A 21,015-nucleotide genomic window follows, 5' to 3' on the forward strand; every position below is an offset into this window, starting at 1 on the left:
TGCTGATGAAGTCGTAGCTATTAGTTAGTGCTATATTACCCAGGTAGATAGTGTTTTAAGTTAGTTCACGACTTCTATTATTATTATCATAGACTTTAGTTCTTTGAACTGACGAGTTCTATATTATTATCATCGGCTTTCGAAACATACAGCTCTCTATGTCTTTGACCTTCGCCTTAGCTTCAACTTAAGATATATTGATACGCGTTCATTTTCGAAAGTGAATTGAACATGATGTGTTATGTATGTATCTATAAATATAAAAGGAAAAAGGTGATTGAGTGATTGACTGGTCTATCAGCGCAAAGCTCTAACCACTGGATGGATGGAGCTTAACTTTGGCATTAATCATTATGAAACCCAAGGGGGTAAAATAGCGGTTGAAAGTCTGTCAACGTTAAAAAACTTGGTATTTAGGTTTATGCAGTTAGAATGAAAATATATATGTTTCACGGTGTTCGAAAACTCTAACGCCAGGAGAGTTAGATAGGGGATGAAAATTTGCATGGCAGCCGTTTCAAGTTATATTCAGTACTAACTGATGCCCGCGACTTCGTACGCGTGGATTTAGGTTTTTAAAAAATTCCGTGGGAACTCTTTGAATTCCCGGGATAAAAGGTAGCCTATGCCACATAAAAACTTAAATCTACGCGTACGAAGTCGCGGGCATCAGCTAGTTAAAAATAAAATAAACTACATTGTGGTATTCTCCTATGATGGTCCAGAAGTGACGTGTGCAAGTTCGACTAGCACTTGACCGATTTTTCTATTAAAGGAGAAGTGTTTATGTTTGAAATATTGCCAAATATCCCTAAATCTCGCACTGCAACGGTCTACCACAAGGTCGGTTCCAGTGGTTACATCGGCAAACCGCACGATTCGCTGTCGAAAATCGAGTTAAATTATTTCTTCCTGTGGTAAGGCAACGATCGGTTTAGCAACATTTTTAAAACGCTATTAACCTGGCACTTAATATTTGTACTCATCAAATTATTTTTAGTCGAGTTCCTTCGAAACCTTAGGTTCGATGCGTACAGACGGAGTTCTTTTGCTAACAATTTAAATCCGAAGAGTCAAGGCAAGGGTGCCAACGGGATCCTATTACAAAGCCTCCGCTGTCCGTCCGTGGGTATGTCAGCGGACATATCTCTTGAACTGTAATAGGTAGAGAGTTGAAATTTCCACAGTATGTATTTCTATTGCCGCTACAAGAATAATAAAAAAACTAAGTGAATTTCAAAATAGCCGCTGTATATATTAGTATTATTCACTAGCTGATGCCCGCGACTTCACCCACGTGGATTTAGGTTTTCAAAAATCCCGTGGAAACTCTTTGATTTTCCGGGATAAAAGTAACCTACGTCACTCTCCAGGTCTTTAATGCAAAAAAGCGACGTGATTGAAGGACAAACCAACAAACAAACACTTTCGCATTTATAATATGGGTAGTGATTTAGTGTCAATCTTGAAGTATTCTCTATAGAAATAGTTTTTTTTTTAAATATTGTATATCAAGGACCAAGCGGGTGTCCTTTTAAAAATATTATTTTAGAAATGAGGGTCGTCGTCATTTAGAACCGTCACAAACAGGCAGCGATGGCTTGGTCCTGCTTAATATTCCGATAATGATCCAAGTTTTCGGAAGGTCCTAACGGTAATAAGGCACTTTGGTATACACAAAATATATCTCAAGTTGCCCAAGGGCCTGTGAAATTTGGTCGACATGACTTTCTGTTACATTGAACTTTGTAGGCATACTTAATTATTTCTTTTTTGCTTTAAGTTTAAATAAAATGAAATGCTTACTGTATGGTTCCTTATTTATAGGGTTCCGTACCTCAAAAGAAAAAACGGAACCCTTATAGGATCACTTCGTTGTCTGTCTGGCTGTCAGTCTGTCTGTCAAGAAACCTATAGGGTACTTTCCGTTGACCTAGAATCATGAATTTTGGCAGGAAGGTAGGTCTTATAGCAGAGATGAGGGGACAAATCTGAAAACCGTGAACTTGTGGTTACATCACAAGAAAAAAATTAAAATGTGTTCAGGAACAAATATTGCTATTTTCAACTTTCAGAATATGATTACTAGGATACCAAGTGAGGTATCATATGAAAGGGCTTTACATGTACATTCTAAAACAGGTTTCTATTTCTTTTTAGGCATACTAGTTTTTGATTTATCGTGCAAAATGTCGATAAAATACGATTATAGTACGGACTCCTCAGTGTGCGTGTCTGACTCGCACTTGGCCGGTTTTTTATGTAATGGAACGCCCTAGACCACGATATGACCTACGGATATTGTGACGACCGACGCAGTCTCAGTAGCAGTAGTTACTGATGGATTTCTACACGGCTATAATTTATAATACCCTGAGAAAGTTCTTAATGATGGTAAAAATTTAAATTCACTAAAAAGTTATATCAGAACGCACGAGAAACGGATTCCAATTTGGTGTAGGTATATTCTTTAGAAAGGTGTATATTTCATGGTAAAAAATATAAAATTTGTTCGTAGGTAAATAAATGACACTTTTTCGCTTTTCAAAGAACGTTTCCGGCACTTCGGTTCCGGTCAGGTAAGACCGTTGTTATCACACATCGCCACAAAATTTATAAAAAGGTTGAATAATATTTATCATTTTAGTATAGCCACGTTACTTTAGCCATGAAACACTTATTGAATCAGTCTGTCAAAAGCATTTCCCCTCAAGCTGAAAATTGAAATTTCGTTTATGTGAAAGGCGAGTTTCGAGAAAAAATAGAGAAAAGCATCTTGGGTTCAAAATGGTTCAAATCAATTCTTTATTGTTTAGTTTCGAAAGTTTGTTATTTTACTAACCGTAACAAAACAACTAGGTGTGGTTACTTTTTAAATAACGTCAAATTAATAACTCTTCAATTTAGTGAGCCCTCTCACTGTTTTTCTGTAAAGTCTTATCGCCAAGTATTTAAAGTTTATTTAAAATTATTATTGCTACATGTAAAATCCCGCAGAACCTTCTTTTTAATATAAGTAGGTACATCCTTCTCCGGGTTAGCTTTGTGCTAAATTTTGTTGAAATTGGTTGAGAAATTAGCGGCGTAAAGAAGTAAAAATAAATAATTAAAAAACAAACAGATGCACATACGATTTGAGCTAAGTATTTTTATAAAATAATTTAATTTAATAATCAAAATAAGTTTTCTCATTGAAGAATATATTCCCATATAGTTTCAAAAGAATTATTCAAGAGCTTTATTAAAAACTCAAATCAAGTATCACATTGTGTTTATTTGAGTACTCGTTTGGTACATGATTTGGTTTGTTCATAAACGATCGTGAAGGCGAATTGTCGGGTACCCGCTAACGTCACGACACCATTACCATGCACGGCACATTGGTTTTTTGAACATAAAACACGTGAAAAGGCCATTTGTATGCCGAAAACGTTCGCATATAGCAGGTTAAATAGTTATGCGTACAGCGGTGCGGTGAAACGGAAAAAGGCGACAAGTATACGTACTACAGTTCGGGATCACGATTTTAAATTGAATGGACAATTATTATTTGCGTACAATAAAGCTTTGTTATTAAGTTTCTTGTATTGAAATATTGGTTGTATTGCCCTGGTAAGCGATAGTAGTAAGTAAAATTTAAAAAAATTAAAAGTAATATTTCTTGTACGATGGTACGGAACCCTTCGTGTGCGAGCCCGACTCGCACTTGACTGGTTTTATTTTGCCTTTTGACCCCATTGAAAAATAATCTTTAACCATTTTGCATTAAAGTCGTTTTTACATTGATCCTGATTTAATTCTTTGACGATAGCATCTGTAAGAATTTTCTCTAATACCGGGTCTCTTTGTTTTGTAATTTTTTCTTGATTTTATATTTTTTCCTGTAATTTTTATGTACCAATGGATAGCTAATGATACGCAAATATTTTTAAAATAGTCCGCAGGATAAGTGCCATAGTAATTTTAACAGAAAATTTGCAAGTTATTCAAAGAATAAAATTTAAAAATCGAAATCTTTTACAGTTTTTGGGCTGTAATTTTAAAATGCTTGAAGATTTTTCTTGTTTTATAACTGTTTATTATTAACGAGGATATGCACTAGTAAGAAATATAAAAAAATCTAATAAAATACATTGTTTCTTTATTTTACTAATTTTTAAAGTGAAGCAACCTAAAAAAAAATAAAAAAATGAATTACTCGAAAACGATACACTTTTGCATAAGCACATTACGGGTTTTTTGATAGCTAATGCCCTGTACTATAACCCCTTAACGGGATCGTGTCCTATTTTCCTGTAACCCTGTATATAGGGATGATGCACCACTAATGAAAGTTCGAACAAAACAATTTTCAGTAAGATAAAATTACAGGGATCTGCTCTGCTACCTTCGTAATGAAATAATGCAGTATCGCAATAAAAGACTTTATTTTCCGGAACAAAGCAAATGCATTCCGTAGAAAATCCCTATTGTAGGGAGCGCCGTCCTTTGTTATTCATACAACATCAGTTACCATGGTATAAAAAGGCTTTTTACTAAGAAATGGATCTCTTTATTGTGCAATATTTTATACTACTCAGATTTCACACCAGTAAAAATATTTTTTTAACAGCAATACAATAAATTTAGGTGTTAGAGGTTACATTTAAGTCATCACTGGAGCCGATTCTCTTGTACACAATCTCTAAACTAAACTAAATTAACGGGTCTAAATCTAGTGCTATCCTTTTACGCCCGTAACATTATGAATGGGTTAGCAATAGATCATTGCTAATCATGTCATTTTAGTTTAGTTTAGAGTTTGTGTACAACGGAATTAGCCACATTGTCAATTTGGGTTTTTGAATACAAACAACTGTTCAAATATCTCTTGATGATTTAAAAATACCTATTAAACGAGAACTTATTCGAGGCGATATGCTATAAAATCTGAATATGCATACAAGTAGCGGGAACAATTTTCTACAACTGTGCCAAACTTTAACTTCTACAGCTCTAATAGTTTCTTAATGATTGTGACACTCATACAAACGGAAAGACCAACAGATAGATATACAGATAGATGGGCTGGTGGACGATACTATACTGGTTTCTTTATTATGGCCCCTTAAAATCCTCCTACATACTTGTTTCTAATTCGGGCCGCTAGGGTATAGAACGCCCTTCCGGCATCAGTTCTTCTCTCCACTTTTAATATACTTAGGTACCTTTAGCAATGGCATCGAATAGCAGTGAATAGGCATCTTCTAGACAAGCGGGCTCCATCTCAGGCTACATCGACACTGGCCAGCGGATATGTTTGCAGCCGAAGCGCTAGTCTATAAATTAAAAAAAAACTGTCATCTCACTGAGCAGAAGTGATGACGCAGTGCAAGACGGACCCCTAACTGATTTTTATGTGGCATCGTACTGGAATGCCAACTCACTTGACGTCTTTGCTAGGAAAGTGATAGATAACCAGTCAGAGCCAATGCGTCCCACCAGACCAGACGATATTATACAATAAAATACTTAGGCTTGTTGCCTATATCAAAAATAAACTATTTCCCAGTCATTATTAATTAGAGGGTCTTCCGAAATACGTAAAATCCACGCTCTTTGTTAGTTTTAATAGTGTACTTAACAATTATTTTTAATTATAGATTAAACTAAAAACGCACCTAAAACGATTGTGACGTCACATTCCAGTATTTTATAGAAGCTCGCATACTAAGAGCGTGTTTAGACGACTGATAAAAAGTTACTGATTTGACTAGTTGGACACATCCCTATTACCCCTCACCTGTCGAACCACAGCGCCATCAGGGAGGTTTCAGAATCATTGATGTAAAAATTATGTCACAGGTGATCTACCTCGGCCACGAAGTAAAGGAGAGTATGTGTTCGTGATAGCACAACTGCTGTTTGGGCTGCTCCTCTTTGCAACTGTGCTGGGCCACGTCGCGAACATCGTCACATCCGTCAGTACAGCCAGGAAAGAGTTTCAGGGTAAGTGTCTATGTGTCTATGTAGTGTATCTGTAGAGCGCTCCTTGACTTTATTCAGACTTAAGATACTGTTAAGCCGAGACAGCGCTTTATCGCTGACATAAATCTGTCTCGTATAACTGGAGCTTAAGTCTGAGCAAAGTCAAGATACGTTCTATAGATTTCAGCCTCAGCCACCAGGTAATTGTAAGCATCGTTATTTGAGTTTTTAACCGACTTCAAAAAAAGGAGGAGGTTCTCAATTCGTCGGAATCTTTTTTTTTTTTTTTTTTTTTTTTATGTATGTTCCCCGATTACTCGAAAACGCCTAGACCGATTTTGAAAATTCTTTTTTTGTTTGAAAGGGTATACTTCAAAGTTGGTCCCATTTCAATTTGGTGAAGATCTGATGAACATCTTCGAAGATAGATACTGGAACTCCTCAACGGATAAGAGTAAATTGCTCGCGATCAGTGTAATAGCTTAGTAAACAGTAGACTTTTAACCAGTAATAGCATAATTCCATGGGGCCACTAAAAATTGTGAAATAAAAATTTTTTACAAAAAAAATAAAAACCGACTTCGTTACACAAACACTAAAAATTGAAAAATAATTTAATTTATTACCGAATATATTATGTATACAAGAGTTAATATAGTTCCATATTAATATTTTTTGGGGTCGGTGCCAATGAGGTGCCATGGTGGAGTCCCATAAAAATATGAAGTCTAGACGATTCGCGAAAGCTAATTGGCACCGGCACCAAAAAGTATTATTATGGAACTATATTAACTCTTGTATACATAATATATTCGGTAATAAATTAAATTATTTTTCAATTTTTAGTGTTTGTGTAATGTTAAGTACGATTCAGACGAAACGCTGCACGTCAGATGGCAGACCGCAGCGGAGCGCAATTGCCAATCATCATCATCATCATCAACCCATCGTCAGCTCACTCCTGAGTATGGGTTTCCTAGGTCAAGCTATCATCGCTTTTTAGTAAATAACGTTATAGTGACGTGGTAATGTCACCATGTCGCTACCGATCTGAGATAATGGAACCGTTGTATTGCGCTTTCATCCATGCCGCTGGAAATCGCAAATGGAATCGCACTTTACTTACAAATTCACAATTTGACGGCAAGACAGGCCTAGATTATAAATGGTCAATATGTGTTCCTTGGTCCTAAGTCGTTTATTTCTTTCCTGCTGAGTTTAATATTTATTACCTTTTAATTTTGCGACTTTGAGCGTACAATCTTGTGTCTCAAAATGATATATACACTTAACAATTCATTGAGTCGTTCAAATGATTAGCAATCAATTAAATTACAATATCAGCTACAAATAAATCCATAATTTATGGTTCTAACATGCGGGAACATTTTATGACGGTTGTAAACGACCTTTATTTTGGGCACAATAATTCACTTTACGTCGGGGCTCAACGCGTTCAATTATGAGCGTGATTGAATGTTAACGTATTTATCGAAATGAAAATTGAATGTAATCGTATGGATTGTTCTTTAATATTTACACAATTTAATTTGGCCTTAATCAAGCCAATTGACATGTGACTATCAAAACGTATAGTTCTTGACTTCTTGCATTTCACAAAGCGACTGACATGCTTGTGTTTAAGTCGTATAGGTATACGTAAGGTACATTAAATGTGTGCGTTTGACAGCGCTTGCTCGCGGCTGATTGGTCCGACATGCACGCACACTTACGCAATGACCATGTAAACGACGTTACCACAAGTAAAGTTCACTAGCCTTCGTGAATTGCAAGAACTGCAACAAATTACGTGTAATTCTGTTGGTGGTACCGTACCTACTAATAAAAAAATTAAATCAAAAATCAAAGAGTTCCCCCGGGATTATTGAAAAACCTACATCCACAAGCTGCCAACTTGTCGACGCAGGTCGCATCCCACACCAGCGCACGTCCCATCGACCATGGTACTATAGTCATCCCATCTGGCCTCTTGCCGTCATCCCTGAACAAGCCAGAAGGTTCTAGCTGAGCTGGGATGGAGGCAGTGGCCAGAGCGCGACGGACTATATCATTAATAGCACCATGACGATATAAGCGGCCTGCACTCCGATACAACTGAGTCCATGGTGACCAAACCGATCCACGTGGCTACCGCAAGGGCAATAATGAGGCTCACATACCTTGATTCCCAAGCGTAGGCAAACGGCCACACGAAGCGCTGTCTGGTCGAGAATCGTCCCCAAGCTATGAGATGGCAGAGCGTGTAGCCAGTGACCCGACTCCTACAGTATTATAATTGTTGTCTAAATATGTAAAAGAAAAAGTTGACTGACTGACTGACTGATCTATCAACGCACAACTCTAATTACTGACGGATCGGGCTTAAATTTGGCATGCAGATAGCTATTATGACGTAGGCATCCGTTAAGAAAGGATTTTTGAAAATTCAACCCCTAAGGTGAAATAGGGTTTAGAAATTTGTGTAGTCCACGCGGATGAAGTCGCGAGCATAAGCTAGTTAATTATAAACACAAGCTGGGTATCAGCTAGTATACAATAAATAAATAGAACACATTTAACTAATGGAGAAAATGACTTTATGCTTTTCTAATGTAACTCAAAGTCATGCCGTGCCGCTAAACGATTTAGCGTTCCGGTACATTATACACTGTTAAAGTCAATTAGTGGGTAAAAGTCCACAAATGTGTGTGCGTAGTAACTAGCGAACTTTTTGGCGGCACACTCTATATGTAGGTTAAGAACTGAATTATTTTGAATATGTATAAAAATCTCTCATACTCAACTTTGTAATTACTTATTATTTATCCGGATACCTTCCAAACCTCTGCACCCGCCAAAGAAATCTCCTAACACTACCTACCCAAACCTTTTCTGAATCCCGATGTTCAGTTGTTGCTCGGATTTTATTACTTCGGAGTAACTGGCAGACAGCGCATTTTTGTTCACTTAATGCAAACGGAGAAGGCATGAAAACTTAGCTGTGATAGCCTAGTGATTAAGACGTCCGCCAATCGGGAGTCGGGGGTTCGATTCCGGGCACGCACATCTAACTTTTCGGAGTTACGTGCGTTTAAAGTAATTAAATATCACTCGCTTTAACGGTGAAGGAAAACATCGTGAGGAAACCTGCATGCCTGAGAGTTCTCCATAATGTTCTCAAAGGTGTGTGAAGTCTACCAATCCGCACATAGCCAACGTGGTAGACTATGGCCAAACCCTTCTCACTCTGAGAGGAGACCCGTGCTCTGTAGTGAACCGGTGATGGTTTTTTTTTTTAATGGTTTACTAGCAATTTTAACATAAAACTTAGTAACTATAATAACTACATAGATTTTTCTATCATGCACAACTATGTTAAATCATTTAAATTAATATAGAATACAAGAATTACAAAGGAGATAACAATTAAAGTAAAGATTCCCAAACCAACAAACCAATAGACCACTTTTTTTGAATTTTCATAAGTTACCTTTACCGGGATAAATGACACCTAGCTGGATTCGTAAAATAGTGTCATCTACCCCGTTAAACTAAATACAAAGTCGGCTACCGGAGCAGATGATCTTTATCCCCATTTGCCCCGGTACTGGGGCAGAGACACTGGGGCTAATACGATCTTTTTTATTTCATTGTATTCCATTTACTAAATTATGCCCGCGGCTTTGTCCACGTGGATTTAGGTTTTTTAGAATCTCGTGGAAACTCTTTAATTTTCCAGGACAAAAAATCAAAATTGGTTAAACGGGTAGGTCGAAAAAGCTAGCAGACGACACAAAGACACAGATTACAATTGAAAAACATTTACAAAATTTACATTTACAAATAAAAAAGTAAGTGCACTTTCTAGTTCAAGTAAATCCTTTCTTAGTGGCCGTACTTTCAAATTTTATATTTATACAGTTTAAGGGTTTCAACCGCAGCTTTAGAACTACAGTGGATTACTTCCACCCCTTGCATTCATGTCAGGGCATTATCGCGCTAAGCAGGTGGACATGCCAGCACGCGCGACTACGTGCGTATAGTCTGCACCCCCGCCTGTAGTTTTTTGACCCTCCCGTCTCCCGTCCGACAAAGCAATCTCTTTCACAACCACAATTACCTTGCACAATTGCCAAACCTTACCCCAATTCCGAAATTCAATTTTACCCCAAATTATATTGCTTACACCACTTTTACACGAAGGTAAAAAAACTTTTCCTCGAAATATACTATTATATGACCAAATTTCCTCATGAAATAACCAAAGGAACTTAAACACACCCTTTGTGCTTCATTCAGTATAACGTGTCGGTCAAATCCATTGTACTTAAATAGTCAGTTGAAATAAGATTAAAGAGAACAGCTCCATATACAAATAAGTTCCACGATCAATGCTAAGCAAGGATAGGATGAGCATTTATACACAGAAAGCGGCAAAGTGTCAACAACTTTAATTAGCACTGCAGCTCGGTTGAAAGACAATGGCGCCGCGACGACAGAGAGCAGGCTGAATCCGTGACCTTCCTCGGTGGCGCTGCAGCGAAATAGGTCAGCGGCTTGAATGTTATAAATAGCTCGGCGAAAGTCGGGCGCCGCGCCCCATCCCATTGGGTGCGGAGCGTCCCGCGCGCGTCCGCTTGCAATCGATCCGCACGCTGCTCTGTGCGCTCAGTTCTCCGAAGGCCGCTACGTCCGTGCGTCAAGCGAACTGCTGAAGCCTACCAGTTCGACAGTACCTAATGATCTACACTTGATGCTGCAAGCTCAAATCCCACGCTCTACCATGCTCCTCGCTCACCGGCAGGCGGCCACCTCACGCCTTCATTGCAACAGTGTCATTGAAATTGTAATCAGATCGTGGATTGACGTCAACTGTATTGATCTAATGGATTAAATAAATTAATATTACTCTCAAATCAATCTTACATATTTCCATAGGCTGAACTGAAACACTTTTACTTATTGGAAGTCGGTTAAAAGATCAGTTTTGTAGATCTATTTCACAATATAAAATAGGAAAACAAATAGAGTTATATAAACTTTCAGGTTTCATGAAAATTGTAAAAAAGCTCGTATATACAGATGTCAACAAAATATCCAAAGTTTTCTTTTTAAGCTTGTTGCTCCTGAGGGATAAATAACCCTAACAAATCAACAAAGAAACTTCTCTATTTAAAATAACGCTAGTGAAACTTTTCTCACGAGTTCTGAATTGAGTAGGTAGGTTGTTACAATCCATACTAATATTATAAATGCAAAAGTGTGTCTATCTGTCTGTTTGTCTGTCTGCTAACTTTTCACGGTCCATCCGTTTAACCGATTATGACGAAATTTGGTACAGAAATAGCTTGCACCCCGAGGAAGAACAATATCCCGGAAATAAAAGGATTCCCGCGGAATTTTTAAAAACCTTAACTGTACGTGGACGAAGTCGATGATATTATCGATTTAGTACAAAGATAGCTTGCAAAACGTATACGAATATAAGCTACTATTTATACCGGAAAACTGAAGAGTTACCTTGGGCTTTTCAAAAACCTAAATCCAAGCGGTTGAAGCCGCGGGTTATCCTATAGTCTGTTATATATACGAGACCTAAATAAAGCAGAGAATACGGTATTTTACACCAAGTGAGAAAAAATCCAAAAATGTATAAATATAACAATAGTAAGTATTAGCAATAATCAATCGAAAAATGTTAATTTCAGTTGATAAAATTATATAATGAATTTTATAATTCACTTTTTTTATCTGTTCTACAAATATCCAAAACGCATGATGCCGTATCCGCCATGTTAATTCCGACTGTGACGTCACATTGATTGAAGTTGTATTCAATTTCACTAATAAAACACCGTTGCTTACGAATCCGTGTGACGTCAGCGCGGCACATGACCCTAAAAAGATGGTGGGTAGCGTTTTCGCGGCGAAATTTGAAATGCAAAATTTAAATGCATTTTTATTGATCATATAATTTTTTGTATATTTTTGGTAGTTTATTATCATTTTAGGATCAAATTAAGACATTTTTCAAAATACTCTATTGTTGAAACAGGTAGAGGTATATAAAGACTATTTAAACAGGATGTCTCGTACGATCGTACTTGGTAGTAGATGCTGTATGTAGCTTTTAGACAACGTTGTCTCTAGATAGACATGACATACGTACGTAGTCATGTAAGAGCGGTCAATCCTGTTCGGTCAGTTGTGGTCTTTATGACAACACAGTAAGTGGAAGCAATACAAGGTTTGTTTGTTGCTTAGAATGGAGCAGTTCAGAGTGCAGTCACTCCCACAATACCTAACTAGCTAGTTTATATTCAAATTGTTGGACCTGATATCGAATCACCGATCTTCGTATTTTGAACAGTAAAGTTCAAATATGAAATATGTAAATTATATGTGTTCGTTGAATACTTTAAGTATAATATTCAAATGTCGGAGGTTGATTCCACAAATTTTTGATGTTCAAAATTTAGTAACTTTTTTAGTCATCTGTAAGTAGGTGCAGAGTTTTTTAAAATTATTATTTAGATACAATCTCAATCAAAAGACTGCAATCTCACCTGGTGGTAGTGAAGTGAGTAAGCTAAAGTAAGAAGAAATTTAGAAATTATAAAATTCCAAACCCCTGCCTGGAATCGAACCCGGGACCTCCCACTAATACGACAACAGCGCTTACCACTACGTCAGGAAGGTCAAATTTTTTTATGAATATATATGAGATTCCCATCAAATTAATTTAGATTGATCAAAATCCGCGATGACAGTAAAATATTATGGCCATTTAATACATAATTTATTTAAACATAATATCTTTAGCCAATTAAATCCTAGCCGATCAAGCTCATCTTGTCCGTCTGAGTATAAACTTTTCATTTTTATTAAAAAAAAACAAAGCTGTGATCACAGAGCTTTCGGGATTGGTGGCACCCGGACTATAAAGTAAATCTGCTCACCATTTCAGACTGAAAGATTTTCTTAGCCCCTGTCGAATGCAGCACCGAGTAAATGGGTGTAAAGTTTACTGCTAAGTACATCTATTACTACATATAATGAACGTAAGTAATGAAGTATCTACTTAGAGAAACCAATAAAAAAATTATTGGCGGTTTTCGAGATAGGTATTTGTATGCTGTGAACGTGGTTTATTACCAGAACGGTGGACGTTAGAGGAAAATTAAATTACTGCAAATATTATGTGCATGCTAGACCACGCTAACCAAGTTAGCTATTCATTTTCTGATTTGCTTTAGAATCACAGGATATTTTGTTTGATGAATGTTTTGTTTAGGATCTGATTATGACATTGCACTAAATTGCATAGGTTAGGCTATAAATAAATAATAAATAAATAAAAAAGCCTTTATTCTAATACGTTACATATAATAAAAATTTAAACAATCTTACATTTCGTTTCCCTTATTCCATTAGCAATCAAATAATAATAATAATAATCATTCATATTTTAAGTATAGTTTTATTCTTTTTTCCCTTCATAAAGTTGTCATTAAATCATATAGTATAAATTAATATTAGTTAATTACGCTAATTACGAGTCAGATACAATGATTATTATTATTTAAATTAATTATGTGGGTTATTTTATTACAATAATACATTAATATTAACAAATTACTACAATTCTAAATCATGTCAATAATAATAGAGGTCAATTATATGTATATTTGAAAGTAACAATTTTTATGTAACGGCTAAGAAATCACGTTTGTTGTATGGGGCCCCTTTAAATTTTATTATTATATTATTCTTATTTTATTATGTTTTTAGTATTTGTTGTTACAGCGGCAACAAAAATACGTCATCTGTGAAAATTTCAACTGTCTAACAACCAACAGTTCATGAGATACAGCCTGGTGACAGACGGACAGACAGACGAACAGAGATGGATAGCGGAGTCTTAGTAATACGGTCCCCGTTGGGTACAGAACTACAGAACCCTAAAAATAATCAAAACTTCCTTACATAAATATTAACGAGAGCCTCTGCGGCTCTTATATTTTTAAATTTTTAATAAAAGTAAGAAAAGTAAACTGGAGATCTTACGATCTCCTGTTTACTTTTCTTACTGATCTTTCTTTTTGATCTGTATCGGAAGTTTGACTTCGCAAGCAATAATTACTTATTGCTTGCGAAGTCAAACTTCCGATACACGAAACCATACTCCAGTTGAACTCGACTAACTTTCCGAACGTTAACTGATTAGAATTGGGAAATCCGAAACACTACAATTTAACTTTAGTCTAACTTGGTAAGCAAAACGATTTGTCTTAGAATTTGTACAAATGAGAATGTTGTGTTCGAGAAGTTTGTTAGTAAAACACAAAAGGTCAGCTACACCCAAAAAATATCCTTTTGATTATAGTAACTTAAAATACAAATCTAAGTTAGTATTTTACTTGGGAATTAATCAAAGTCCTTAGACTTATTCAAAAACGATCTCGAAATTGGTTCAGAATTGATAAATTATATAAACAAGTGCTACATTTCTTGGAACCACACTTCCATCTGACAATAGTCACGTCCGTTGAGATAGTGCTAAAATAAATAAGACTGACATTAAAGTAGCATTAAAGTTTTATTTAAGCCAGAGAAACACAATGCGACGTTGTGGCATGCTACAAGGCTGCAGGGTACAACAAAATCAGCATGAATCATCGGCAGACTGTAGTCCCGTAATATTCCAGTTCTACAGCACGAAGTAGTTTTTCGAACTAAATTCAGACTGCAAAATTAATGTTACTATTTGTAGCATGCCGCACTATCGCATGTAGTTTACACCGGCGGCGCGGCGTAAAAAACCCACCAAGATAAAGTTCAATTTCTGTAATCCGCCTACTACTTACTGTATTAAAATTACTACTACGGAAGGACGTGGATTACATACACGTAGATCGCCTTATTTATCAAAATGTTATGAGTATTTTGGAAGATACGAGAGAAGGGACGAGTTAAAAATCATAAGAATACACTTTTTTACAGATATATTTCTGACACGATAGTTAATTTTATGACCACAAATTTTACAAATATATTTTGTGTGATTTTTATAGCAAAACTAGATGGGGTCAAGACGTACATGAGAATGCGACGGGTTCCAACACACTTGCAAGTGAAGGTGATCAAGTGGTTTGACTACCTGTGGCTTACTCAGAAGTGTTCTGATGAAGAGAAAGCAGTATCTTGCCTCCCAGATAAGCTCAAAGCGGAAATTGCTATCAACGTCCATCTTGACACGTTGAAGAGGTATGGATTTCATTAACCTCTATTTAATTTTACTAATTGCTTTCTTTTTAATGTTGCTTGATTGTACAAAGTTTCTCTAGTTTATAAATCATGATTTACATTCAGGTACTAAAAGTTTGAATAAAAAAATCACATTCTATTCTTTCTATTCCATTTATGGTGACATAATACATATTCTATGAACATTAGAAAAAAAGTACTGATAATTCAGAGTGCATTTGGCTACTGTTTAATCAAACTTAAATTATATCAGACCCAGAAAATGTTTCATAAAGTGTAAAAAGTCCGACGAGATGTTGTTCTATCATCCATCAGCCTGTCCGCCTTCTCTTGCTCTTAACAAAATAAAAAACAAGAAATATATTGTTTCTGCTGATCCATGCAAAACAAGTCACAAGGAAGAGCTTGTTATGAAAATATAAAGGTATTTAAGTCCGGAGAAGCAGTCAGTGTTTAATATTCCGTGTCGTATAATTAAAAAACAGAAACATTCGCTTTTTACGTCCATGAATAATTCAAGAGTGTTCCTTCATACGATCCGTAAATTTTTGTCACCAAATGGCTCTCCCAGGCGGTTTTTTTTTGTTTTTCACCTAAACACCGACCATCGCTTTTAATTATACTGCATTAGTTGTAACTTGTACTGCATTGTTTTTAATTTCATCATTTTATTTATAGCAGCAATACGATTAACTTCACTAATTAGTGTAGTATGGTAATTTATTCTTAATCATTTTTATTATTATGGTAAATTTTCTATTTACAGTAGGTATATGACCGCATGTGTTTCAAATGTTATCTGCAGCAGTACCTACTTACTACATTGTTTGAGCTTAAATTTGAGGCAGGTTCTTTTTACAGGATTCTCCTTGATTTCAGCGTGTTAAATACAAATCCATACCTAATATTATAAATGCGAAAATGTGTCTTTCTGTCTTTTCACATTCCATCCTTTAAACCGATTGGGTTGTTAGTAAAGTTTGCAAGCCTTTTTATTTTAGAAAATCAAAAAGTTTTTACGGGATTCTAAGAAAACTTAAAATGATCATCGATCGACTTAATAGATGTAGTAGATCTAGTACTATATAATCTACTTATTTTACTATCTAGGCTGCTATAATAATTATAAGTTTCTAAACAATGTATTTATTGACTTCATGTCATTAATCAGGGTGGAGATTTTCCAAAATACTGAAGCCGGGTTTCTCTGCGAGCTTGTGTTGAGACTACGACCCGTTTTATTCTCACCTGGCGACTACATCTGTAGGAAAGGTTAGTATTGTACTAATATTTTTTCATCAAAAATAATTTTATTTGCGCTGGTCTAATTTTTTAACTTATTCTAGGTGAAGTCGGCAAGGAGATGTACATAGTCAACCGGGGAAAACTACAGGTAGTCGGCGACAATGGAAAGACAGTGTTAGCAACACTCAAGGCGGGTTCTTATTTTGGCGAAATTTCCATTCTGAACATGGGCACGGCAGGTAAACAACTTGGTAAATATCGCCACGGCCCGAGACGCCACGCCATTCTACTCTTATTATTCTTTCAAAAGTTTTTAAAAGCAAAAGCAAACGTTTCGAGGAGACGCTGCAATCAGGCCGAGGGAGCGGCCGCGAAGCTAACAACAGGTTTTGGGACATCGTTCATGAACGCACATTTACGCTCTTCGAACACTTATTTTCGACGAAAACACCAAAAACTTAAAAATAGCTGTAATCGAATAGCGCTAATGTCGTTCATTGAAAAAAAGATAATAGAAAACGCTTTACATTTTCATTATTTTTTATCACATTTTTATGCATTTTTAATTATCCATTTTGCATATAAGTGCAATGCCAGCCGTTTTTTGAATTTTGATTCTCAACATTGAACAACATTTAAGCAGGCCAGCTAAGTTTGTTTTATTTTCTTCGTCGCTTCGCTTTTCACATTGATGATTGGTAGGCACCGAACGTCATGTGGTTTGTTTGCTTTTAGTCTCATCTCCTTTGGTTGTAATGAAGGCAGTGTCCCCGACCGCTTTGCATCTTCCCTGACTGAATTCTTTTTAAATTTGGCGTGACTTCTTGGTGCATGAAACCCCCCAACGGTATTTTAATGTTTTTTACATATTTACTGATTAAAGATTTTTGTCATTTTATCCGGCTATGTAAAAGTTTTTTTTTAAATCAAACTATCGTTGCCGTAAATATGAATTAAAACTTGTAGACGCGCTTAGTTAGTAATAAATATTCATTTTAATTATTACCTCTCATCTATCAATTTTTTAAAATCTAAACGCTTTGTCTTTAGTCATAAATCAACTTCAATAGAATTGGCTTCTTACAGTTATTTTTAAATTGTTATGACTCTTAAAATCATATCTTTATTTCGAGTTTTACTCCTAACTCGCCTGAATGAGGAAGTTTTCCATTTAAGTATATTAAAAATTACTTCAGGCTCCACAAGTTTTCCTTATCTGCGGTATGTTCAGTTTTCTAAGATTTTCTTGTGACTGAATTTTTTTGGCTTTGAGTTTGACACGTGTAACAAAGCCGAAAGAGTTCATAAGAATTGCGTTCCGAGCACCTTTTGGCACGGAGTGTGTGGATGACACGTCGACAGGCAACCGGCGGACAGCGTCTGTGCGATCCGTTGGCTACTCGGACCTGTTCGTGCTGAGCAAGAAGGACATGTGGGACGTGCTCAAGGAGTACCCCGCCGCCAGAGTCCGCCTCGAAGCTATAGCAGTCAAGAGACTTGAGAAATATAAAAAAGCACCTCTTGAAAAAGGTAAATTAACGTTCTCTCTCACACAATTGTAAGACCTATCTATAGTCCGTACAAAATGACTTCTCACATTTCATTTTAACTCTATGGGTCGTCAACTGTCATGTCAAAAGTACTGTTCACATTTAAAATAAGGACTAAAATCGTACTTTTAACATGAAGTTTGACACAAAAAGTTAAAATGGCGCGTGAAAGTCATTTTTACGCATTATAATATGAATTGTTGCAGTTAATGATTTTGTCAAGTTTTTGTTTTTAATTAGCTAACAATTAAGTATGTTTAAGTTGTAGAAAGGCATCATAATATTACCGTACAGCTTTGATAGCATCATTCATTTTTCACCATTATTTGTTTTTTTATCGATTGACCGATGATTAGTAATTCAGAAATTGGTGTCAAATTTATCCGTGGCTTATTATGTTTTCAATATATTAAAGTACATATTAGTAAAAAAGTCAGGTTGTTATCCGTTAATCAATCATGAATTTGTATAGTGGCGATGGGTCGGTGCCAGTCCACGCCAGGACTGGTGGAAACGAGCGGGCGCGTGCCCATTGAGGAGATGCAGCTCCCGCCCGCGCCGATCCCTCCGCCGTTGCACTCCTCACACCCGCCTTCTTACCGGGACCAGCTATTTAGGTAATCTTATCTTAAATACCACCATATCCATATCCTAATCCATATTTAATATTATAAATACGAAAGTGTGTCCGCCCGTCTGTCTGTCTGCTATAACTTTTTACGACCCATCTATTTAACCGATTTTGACGAAATTTGGTACAGAGATAGCTTGCATCCCGGGAACAGATATGAGCTACTTTTTATTCCGGAAAATCAAACAGTTCCTACGCGATTTTTAAAAACCTAAATCCATGCCGGCATAGGCGCGGGCATCATCTAGTAAGCTTGTAGCGCTGTTTTATTAATTTTAGAATTGTTTGCCCCTTGGTCGTTATGGACGTCTCAGGCTTTTAATATTTATATTACTTATTTTATTTATCCCTTTTTAGTATTATTAAAAGCTTGAAGCTACATTTAATAGTTTTTTTATTATTTAAGTAATTATTTTGTTTTTTAGTATTTATTAGAATTATTTGTTCCGCCAGCCCTGTATGGTACGTTAGTGTTGTGGTACGGTTGTGGCATGCATTCTGCTGAGAGAAGACACGTTCTCAGTAGTGGGCCGGCCGTGGGTTGAGATGATGACTAATGAGAAATAATAATACATTTCCAACTTAAATAAGAAATGGCTAAAAAAATATATTAAAAGAGAAGGATAAATATTTTTCTTATTAAGAAATTCCTTTCTTTCAAGCTGATTGAAATTATGCATAATTGCATTTCACGTTTGTTTATTTTTTCAATAGAAACTTTTAGACTACTTTACCGTTACAAATATGCAAGGATCGCGATCATGTTTGTGGGGTTACATACATCCTTTGCCTTGCCTTCTAGATCCAGAATTCCATACTATATATAGGTACAGTACGCGGCAGAAAATAATGTACATCGACCTTTAGAAGGAGATACCGGATTTGTTGAGCATTGTCTCTGTCGTTGAGACCGAAAAAACGTCATATAGATATGAGTGACAGAGAAAACGCTATACAAAGCCGAAATGTCATTCTAAAGGTCGATGTTCATTATTTTCTGCCGCGTACTGTAGCTTTTATTTAAGCGAAGCTTCTTAAAAGAGCGTTTTGGATGGGTGGATGGGGACGTATTTTACTATTTAGTAAAAAAGTGAAGCGAACGTACGAATAGTGGCACCTCAGGCTGCGCAGCACGTATCGCTGCCCATAACGAACTACAACTTTGCTATTCCACATTATTGCACGATATTTCGTGCCTGTATCTTTAATAGGGTCTTGGGCTGTAGTAATAAAATGATGTGATTTTTTGTATAGCGGTAGTTTATGGGGCTAGAATTCATTAATAAAAAAAATTGTTTTTATTTATTTTTAACATGAACGTGACGCTGAACGGAATCTGATTAATGACGTCACAATCCGTAAACAACAATGTTTTTCATATTTTTAACATAAAAATATAGTAATTTTTGCGGGAAAATATTTTTTTATGTTACAAATTGAAAAATCTTTGTCGTTTACGCCGTGTGACGTCATTGATCGCTTTCCGTACAGCGTAACGCTAATAATTAGCCCAGCTCAGTAAAACCGAATGTGGTTTTTGTGGCACTGAATGTAGCAAAAATTGTTAATCTTATAAGTTCAATAGTAATAAAAATAAAAGAACATTTATTTCAAAATAAATAAAAATCATATTTTTTAAAATTGTTCTCTTTAATAATAATTAATTCTAGCCCCATAAACTACCGCTGTACAAAAAATCACGTCATTTCATTACTACAGTCCAATACCCTATTTAGATAAATTTACCGAAGTATACAAAAAAAATGAGAAGTGAACATAAAACGTTTGATTTCACAGTTCTTCTGTAAGCCCTCTTCGTGTAGCATCACCAGTAATGTCGTGTGCGTCAAGTGCCCGTAGCAGTGCAGCGGGCGGCGGCAGCGTAGCTGCCAGCAGCGTAGCTCCTAGAGTTTATCTAGACTCCCATGAGACCCTAGAGTGCGAGATCAAAAGATTGCGCGAACGCCTTTACACAGTTGAAACGGAAAATGCCGCCATGTCAGCCGAATTGAATCAGCAGCGATGGGAAGTACATCACAGGTATCTTTTTCTGTAATAAAGACTTGGGCTTACCAAATGCGATTCAAAAAGGCTCTAGTCATTCGCTGGCCTGCTTTTACTAGTATTATTTCAATTCTGCTGCTGAAAAACAGCGGTGAAAGCGTAGTGATTCAGACGTCGGCCGGTATTCGGGGATTCGATCCCGGGTCTCTGACTTTTTGGAGTTACGTGCGTTATAAGTAATTAAATATAACTTTTTAGTGGTAAATGAAACATAGTGAGGAAACCTGCATGCCTGAAAGTTCTACATATTGTTCTCAAGGGTATTTGAAGTCTGCCAATCCGCATTGGGCC

At 36.3% G+C, this 21,015-nt stretch overlaps 1 protein-coding gene across 6 annotated transcripts in view; it reads left to right on the top strand.

Annotated features, from left to right (window-relative positions):
- The window catches only part of LOC117981999 (cyclic nucleotide-gated channel alpha-3-like), a 153,814-nt gene that overhangs the window by 128,716 nt on the left and 4,083 nt on the right, over window positions 1–21,015 (top strand). For 3 of the 6 annotated variants that reach the window (XM_069498301.1, XM_069498300.1, XM_069498305.1), the window contains 7 exons: window positions 5,845–5,988; window positions 15,042–15,234; window positions 16,406–16,506; window positions 16,581–16,730; window positions 17,842–18,009; window positions 18,502–18,646; window positions 20,458–20,700. In XM_069498301.1, the coding sequence (XP_069354402.1) occupies window positions 5,845–5,988; window positions 15,042–15,234; window positions 16,406–16,506; window positions 16,581–16,730; window positions 17,842–18,009; window positions 18,502–18,646; window positions 20,458–20,700 (1,144 nt within the window). The remainder of the gene's footprint in view (window positions 1–5,844; window positions 5,989–15,041; window positions 15,235–16,405; window positions 16,507–16,580; window positions 16,731–17,841; window positions 18,010–18,501; window positions 18,647–20,457; window positions 20,701–21,015) is intronic. The other 3 variants (XM_069498303.1, XM_069498302.1, XM_069498304.1) reach the window with 3 other exon arrangements.

The sequence above is a fragment of the Maniola hyperantus genome, chromosome 4, assembly GCF_902806685.2.
Source record: "Maniola hyperantus chromosome 4, iAphHyp1.2, whole genome shotgun sequence".
NCBI classification, from domain to species: Eukaryota; Metazoa; Arthropoda; class Insecta; order Lepidoptera; family Nymphalidae; genus Maniola; species Maniola hyperantus.